General features: G+C 33.8%; 2 protein-coding genes across 5 annotated transcripts; one reads left to right on the top strand and one right to left on the bottom strand.

Moving 5' to 3' along the window:
• Positions 1 to 1,637: 1,637 nt before the first annotated feature.
• Positions 1,638 to 2,946, top strand: LOC133287548 (uncharacterized). Of its 2 annotated transcripts, XM_061485180.1 has the most exons (2): positions 1,638 to 2,153; positions 2,845 to 2,946. In XM_061485180.1, exons 1-2 carry the CDS (start codon positions 1,699 to 1,701, stop codon positions 2,849 to 2,851), a joined length of 462 nt encoding a protein of 153 aa, XP_061341164.1. In that variant the 5' UTR covers positions 1,638 to 1,698; the 3' UTR covers positions 2,852 to 2,946. The 2 variants fall into 2 exon arrangements, with proteins under 2 accessions (XP_061341164.1, XP_061341163.1); XM_061485179.1 differs by lacking the exon at positions 2,845 to 2,946 and having other exon boundaries at positions 1,642 to 2,771.
• A 315-nt stretch (positions 2,947 to 3,261) lies between these two features.
• LOC133287547 (uncharacterized) lies at positions 3,262 to 6,274 on the bottom strand. Of its 3 annotated transcripts, none has more exons than XM_061485177.1 (7): positions 5,867 to 6,274; positions 4,647 to 5,047; positions 4,525 to 4,552; positions 4,189 to 4,262; positions 3,876 to 4,045; positions 3,696 to 3,776; positions 3,262 to 3,536 (listed from the first exon to the last, which is right to left on the bottom strand). In XM_061485177.1, the coding sequence occupies exons 1-7, from the start codon at positions 6,030 to 6,032 to the stop codon at positions 3,488 to 3,490; spliced, it is 969 nt and encodes a 322-aa protein (XP_061341161.1). In that variant the 5' UTR covers positions 6,033 to 6,274; the 3' UTR covers positions 3,262 to 3,487. The 3 variants fall into 3 exon arrangements, with proteins under 3 accessions (XP_061341161.1, XP_061341162.1, XP_061341160.1); XM_061485178.1 differs by having other exon boundaries at positions 4,647 to 5,019; positions 5,867 to 5,999; XM_061485176.1 differs by lacking the exon at positions 5,867 to 6,274 and having other exon boundaries at positions 4,647 to 5,841.
• Positions 6,275 to 7,544: the final 1,270 nt, after the last annotated feature.

The following is a 7,544-nucleotide window of genomic DNA, read 5'->3' as shown; positions in this document are numbered from 1 at the left end:
GAGGTTATATTTATTATTTTTTTTTCTTACTACTTCTTACTATTAAATTTTAACCGTTGATTTTCGTTAATCTAACAATTATAATTTATTAAAAATTAATAGTTAATTAATAAATGTGATCTAATAAATTATAACTGTTAGATTACTCAGAAATCAAGGGTTAAGATTTAATAGTAAGAAATAGTAAGAAAAAAAGGTAGAAAGTATAACATTTCTTTAATATTTAACCTTTTGAAGTATTTTTAAGTAATTAAATAAATTTCAGGTAAAAAGGTTATACTTTTTTTTTCACTTTGGGCTTGTTTATTGCTATTCCATATGGTGAATTGTTCCTTCTTCCTATCTATCTTGGTACAAATGGTGGATGACTTCTTGTCTAGGAGCATATGTAGGACCAGGTTACCTTGATTTTATCTTGGGCTATGTTGGGCCTAGTTTTAATCACTACTCAGCTAGCTTAATCGTAAGCACCAAATTTTCTAACAATAGTATTATAATATTTAGGGGAGGTTATATTTATTTTTTTTTTCTTACTACTTCTTACTATTAAATTTTAACCGTTGATTTTCGTTAATCTAACAATTATAATTTATTAAAAATTAATAGTTAATTAATAAATGTGATCTAATAAATTATAACTGTTAGATTACTCAGAAATCAAGGGTTAAGATTTAATAGTAAGAAATAGTAAGAAAAAAAGGTAGAAAGTATAACCTTTCTTTAATATTTAACCATTTGAAGTATTTTTAAGTAATTAAATAAATTTCAGGTAAAAAGGTTATACTTTTTTTTTCACTTTGGGCTTGTTTATTGCTATTCCATATGGTGAATTGTTCCTTCTTCCTATCTATCTTGGTACAAATGGTGGATGACTTCTTGTCTAGGAGCATATGTAGGACCAGGTTACCTTGATTTTATCTTGGGCTATGTTGGGCCTAGTTTTAATCACTACTCAGCTAGCTTAATCGTAAGCACCAAATTTTCTAACAATAGTATTATAATATTTAGGGGAGGTTATATTTATTATTTTTTTTCTTACTACTTCTTACTATTAAATTTTAACCGTTGATTTTCGTTAATCTAACAATTATAATTTATTAAAAATTAATAGTTAATTAATAAATGTGATCTAATAAATTATAACTGTTAGATTACTCAGAAATCAAGGGTTAAGATTTAATAGTAAGAAATAGTAAGAAAAAAAGGTAGAAAGTATAACCTTTCTTTAATATTTAACCTTTTGAAGTATTTTTAAGTAATTAAATAAATTTCAGGTAAAAAGGTTATACTTTTTTTTCACTTTGGGGTCAATTGGCTTGCCAACAACTCTCGTATATGTTCTAGATTGTAGACTTGTCAAATATATATGTTTAGATTTAAATTTCACAATAAATTTCCTTTCTTCTTTTTCCTTTCAGTGTAGTTTTCTATAGGCTTCTTGTAGAACCCACATCAATGGTGGATCTTTCTTTTTTTTTCTTTTAACTGATACATTTATTTATTTTGTTAAAAAAATTAAATTTTCATAAATAATCGGGTCCAATACCCATCTCCATTCTCAAGTCAAATCCAAACCAAGTTAATTTTGGGCTTTTGTACAGGCAATACGTGCTGGTCACATGACCCCAAGAAAAGATAAAACCAAGAGGATAAGCGAAATATAACCACACGTTACCCTCGGCCATATTCTGCGAAGCCATGGGCACTACCTCGTTCTCTTCAAACTCACCTTCCCTCATCATTCTCACTAGACGTTCACTACCATCAACGAAGCACAACCAAATCTTCCTGCCCCAACGTCATGGTTCTCTCAGTTTCAACATAATCAGCTGCAGTAGTAGGAGTAGTAACACAAACAATGATGAAGCAGACTCGGTTCAAGCACCAACTGCAACACCACCTGGTGCTGGAGAAGTAAGGTTCAGGAGAAGGTCAAGAAAGCAATACAGACAACAGAGAGAGAATGGAGCTGTCTCAAATAGTGTGCAATCCACAAAGGCAAAAAAGGTATCTACTCCTAAGAAATGGGAGGACATGACTTTAACTGAGAAGGCAATAGAACTGTACATGGGAGAAAAGGGTGCTCTCTTTTGGCTCAACAAATTTGCATATGCCTCAATCTTCATCATGATTGGTGCTTGGATAATTTTCAGGTTTGTGGGTCCTGCACTCAATCTTTACCAGCTGGATTCTCCTCCACTCTCCCCTTCTGATGTATTAAAGGGATCTTCATGATCTCAAGTTTTGAACTTGATGAATCATCATCAGTCAAACTTTTAGCTTATGAGATCAGATGCTCACGAATTATGTTACCCTGCTTCCTCAACAAAGAATTCGATTTGCCTTCTTACCATGGTGCTTACAACGATTCTGTGAAATTTGAACGAATATTATATGTATAATTATCCAGGAGCACATAAATCAATCATTTTTGTTAAAAGAGTTGAATGATAGCGCCTTTAAACAACAATTCTTGGGACAGAGGTACTTTTTATGTCGAGGCGGAGCCAGCAAAGTATATACTTTTAGCCGGTGCCAAAAATTTCAGCCGGTGTCAAAATAGCTACGGTTATATAGTTACATGCAAAATGTGGCTGATTTTCACTAAATTTGAAACATGATTTGTTACGTTTATTTAGCTACGCTTGAAACGTTGTTAAATTAGCCCGTGTCAAAGTACCTGCTGGCACCAACGCACAAGGAGTCTTTTTATGACTTATGAAGTACCGGTACTTATGAAGTATAACATGAGTACAACCTAGTAAAGCCCTAGTTACATAAACATGGAAGTTATATTAGTGTTTACGAATTTCATGTAAGATATGCTAACTCTCCAGTTTGCAGTTATTGACAGATGGCATTGAAACTCAGCACACCAATGACTAAATTTGAGCACATGAACTGAGGGGCATCAAGTCAAGAGTACCATCAATATACTAGTGAACCAAAAGGTTATATTAATATTATTGAAATTTCTATTTCAATATATATATATATATATATATATATATATATATATATATATATATATATATGGGCAGGATCCATCGACACCGGTGTCAAATTTTGAAATTTGACACCAAATCTCAACCGTTGATTTCTGCCAATCAACGGTTATCATTTATTAGAGATTGATTGTAATTAATAAGTTTAATTCCCAATAAATGCTAACCGTTGATTGGCAGAAATCAACGGTTGAGATTTGGTGTCAAATTTCAAAATTTAAGGAGAAGAATGAATGACCAAATGAGCTATAGCCTATTGGCGAATAGAATAATCACATCTTACCCAAAATCTATTAAGCATACACCTTTCAGAAACAAAAAAAAAATACAATGCCAGTGAGTATAAATAAATATGTCTTATGCAAATATAATGAGCCTGTCTAGAGTCTCAACTTTTTGCTGGCAAAATACACGCTAGAAGGTCAAGTCAAAACTCAACAAAACTAGGGTAAGCGTCAACAATTTAACTATTGAATTCAACATTACACGACATTGACGGGTTGCATGGATGCTATTCTTTGAGTTTTACACCTGCAAATGATAAGCATTGGTCATTCAGTGAAAGTGTGTAACCGCAAACGTGCACGTGTTTGATGGCTTCATAATAATTAGCATAATTTTGTTTTCAGTTGCAGGGCATTAATTTGTTTTCTCAAAACATAGAGAAAACCATACGAAAGAGAGAATGACCTGTTGCACTGCAGTCTGGAAGCATAATTATGATTGTTGCAATTTGTGCACATCCAATCTCCGCTACGCCATTGCTTTGCTCTAATAGGTAAATGGGTAAAAGTATTTAAATTGTGAGCCTAGGAAACTATAATAAAACCAATCAATATATATGAAGCTCAGGGTAGAGGAATTAGTTACCCTTTTCCAAGGAGTGCAGAAACTTGAGGCGGAAACAGTGTGGGCATTGGTAAACTTGGAGCCGTACTTGAGTTTATGCTGGGATAAGAGGGGAAGACTCCAGGTTTTGGATCTGCACTGGTCCCAACCACTTCCTCTAAACTTGTATATGTTTGCTGCTGATCATTTGTCTGTAAAATAAGTAAGAGTGTAAGACTGTAAGAGCAGGAATTAAAAAAAAAGAAAGAAAAAGAAGAAAGAAAGTTAGCGCAGGTATACAGAACAAAATTTCAAAATAACAGCAGTGGATTAGAAATTAACAAAAAATCCTTACAGGTCCTACATTCAGTCTCTTGTTGTCCCAGTCATAAACCAACTCTTCAGAAGCTAACCGTTTTGTCCCAAGTGCTTTACACCAAAAAAGTCGAATAGGCATGAAGTTTACAATCAATTGCTAAAGAAAATAAATATAAAATATTCTGAATATTAAATAACCACAAATATTCATATGAGTGCAATGAGTCTCAGGAAGATTGGGGATTAACAATAGGACAACAGAGCAACCACAAGAGGGTATATTCTGAGACTTGTGCGCACATAGTATCTGTTGATAGAAGACAGTGCTTATGCATTTTGCACCTAAAATCTATACCAAGGAAGGAAACCATACCAGGTGGAAAAGCATTACATTTTTTGCACTGCAAATAATTTCGACATTGAATCAGAAAAATAATGAATACTTCAATGCTTGTATAGCTCAACATCATTTAGAAGTAGCATTCAAGAGCATACCTGTGAGCGTGATGAGTAATTATGGAAGCCGCAGTTACAGAGCCAGTCCCCATTACGCCATCCCTTTGGAACAGATAAGTTCTGGCTGGTGGGATTTTCATAAGGATGTCCAGAACTATAATTTCCACCTGGTATCCACATGGAAACTGGCTGGACGCCATACTTATCTGCTCCTGTAACAGGCCAATTGGAGTTCAAATGCAGTGTCTGTGGCGGCACACCATTACCAATCAACCCAATATTCATCTTTTGTTCCGGTCCTCCTGGAGCCCTGGAAAAATAATGTGAATAAGTGGGGAAAGATGCTCCAGTCATTGCAATAGCCGGCATGGCTGCTACCTCCTTTGGTTGTCCGCACTTCTTGCACTTCTCTCTTGATGCATAATTGTTGTTAGTGCAACCTATTGTTCCATTGCATACACAAACCCAGCCCCACAAAGCAGCCAGAGGGAAAGGAAGCCAAGCATACGCACACCAACACGTCCCACGCACACCAACCCGTCCATCCCACACAAAATACACATACAAAAAGCACAAACATCTCAACCTAGTTGATATCAAGTTCTTCATCTCAATTTGAAACAGAAGACCACAAACCAAAATCAAATGCCACGCTTAAGTTGACAGTCGTTTTATTATCAACAAATGGGAAAACCAATACATGTATGAAATAAATAGAGCACAATGCATAGCAGCATACCCGTCCTTGAGAGTAATTAGGTTTTAAAACAAAATACATAAAGCTGGAATACTAATGAAATTACAACAAACAAACTTTCACTATGTCGTAGTAAACAGCCCTGAACCACACGGAGCATGTGAATATGTGGCTGTCTCAGAGGCACGCTAGGAACTAGTATCTATCCCTTTTGCAAAAGAATGCTCATTGTGAGTTCGACATATGAGCCAAAAGGAAAGAACCATATTGGGGTCATCTGGGAAGATATGACTCAAGGCTAACTTCGTAATTCCATTTTATTCCTTCATTTTTTCACACATACCAGCTTAACATTGAATATAAATATACCTCAAGTCAAGATTATGAAAAACTAAACCACCCTTTTCTTGTTAAATAAATAAATAAACACCCATTTCACAAACATGACCTAATACCCAATTCACAAACAATATCCATAAGCATGAAGAACTAATCCAAAGAATTATACCAAAAAATTAAAACAAAAACAGAGAATTGATGAGAGAGGTGGGAGGGGGCTAACCGGTGCAGATCCAATCGCCGATACGAGGGAGCCACTTGGAATCAGCAGGGGTTTTGGTATCGACGAGAAGACGAGGTTGCTTGCATCGATTGCAGAATGATCTGAAAGCATAGTTCCTGTTGTTGCAGCTACTACACTCCCAATCCCCTTCTCTCCCTTCCCCCATTCTTGTTCTTCTTCTCTCAATTGGGTTTATATATGGATAAAGAAGGGGTTTCAGAGTCAATTGGGTTTGTGTGTAGGGATGAAGAGAACACAGACTCTGGTTTTGATTTTGGGGATATGTATATAAGAGAGGCAGGGGACGACGAAGAAGGGAAAATGAAAGTTGCTGAAAGTGGGCCTCAACCTATTGTTTTTTGATTGGAAACCCAAACTAATGTTTCTCTTTCTCCACTTATTTACCATTTTACCATGGGTAATATATATGTTATGTTACACGAAAACAAAAATGGTTACCAAAATTGATGTGGGGCCCAATGATAGCTTTTCTCTCTTTCAATTTTTTGTTTCTGCAAGAACTTCTTTCATTTTTATGTGACATTACACATGTATTACCCATTTACTATTTAGTTTAAGGGATTGGTATTTGTTATTTTCATTTAAATGACATAAAAGTTATATTATTTTAAAGGGGATTTCATATGTCATTTTTGAAATGGGTTTAAATATTTTTATTTTTGACCCACATTGCATTCTAGATTAGTCTCAAAATCGATTCAAAGAATCGAAACTTGTGGAGATATTGGGAGAGCCAACTCATCTCAAAAAAGTAATTAGGATTGAGTTAACTAAAAAAAAAAGATAGACAATGAAAATCATGGGACAGAGAGTGAGAGTTTATTTTAATTTAAATTTTAAATAAAAAATATTACTTTTAACTAAAATGATCATCCTTTAAAAGGACAAATATTTTTTCTTTAGTTTAACGTTTGCTTTATTAAAGTAGGGTTCGGTTTTTCTACAGTTAATGTAGATAAGTTATTTACATTGAGCCCAAAATGACGTCGTTTTGAGACGAAAATCATGATATTTTTGTTATTATAATTTATTTTAGGGTTATAATAGTCTTTTTCATTATAATTTTTTAATTTTTCAACCCAAAACGATGTCGTTTTGGGAGCGAATGTAGATAACTTATCTACATTCACGGTAGAAACATTAAAGCCTTTAAAGTATTATGAAATATGTTTAGTTTATTTTGATATTTATTGTTTATTCTTTTTGGGAAAAAATAAATATTAAAAAATAATATTATATTCATTACATTATTTATTAAAAAAATAGGATGTGAATATAAAATGATTTCTATTTGTTAAATACAACTAAAACCGTAAAATAAAAAGATGGGATTAATGTTTCTCTGGTAAGATAACTCATATGGAAGTAGGTGAGATCCACTGTTTCACTTTCTTTATCCTCTTCTTATAAGTAAAGTGTAACAGCCCGTTACTTATCGGTATTGTTAACATTGATTATGATATTAGGCACAGCTACAATCACAGCAATTCATTTATAAAAATACGAGTAAACTTTTTCCTTTTTATTACGCGAGCATTTAAAATAATAATAAAGCGTAATAAATAAAAGTTGTGACCGTAACTGATAACTCTTTGCGGAATAATAATTTAACATGCCTAGACATCCTACAACACTCCTCTCAAGTCACTAAGGGGTT

The sequence above is a fragment of the Gastrolobium bilobum genome, unplaced genomic scaffold (assembly GCF_033153095.1).
Source record: "Gastrolobium bilobum isolate Gb01-03AN ecotype WA unplaced genomic scaffold, APGP_CSIRO_Gbil_v1 utg6608, whole genome shotgun sequence".
NCBI classification, from domain to species: domain Eukaryota; kingdom Viridiplantae; phylum Streptophyta; class Magnoliopsida; order Fabales; family Fabaceae; genus Gastrolobium; species Gastrolobium bilobum.
Note: the sequence above shows the minus strand (reverse complement) of the source record. Positions and strands in the feature narration are given on the sequence as shown.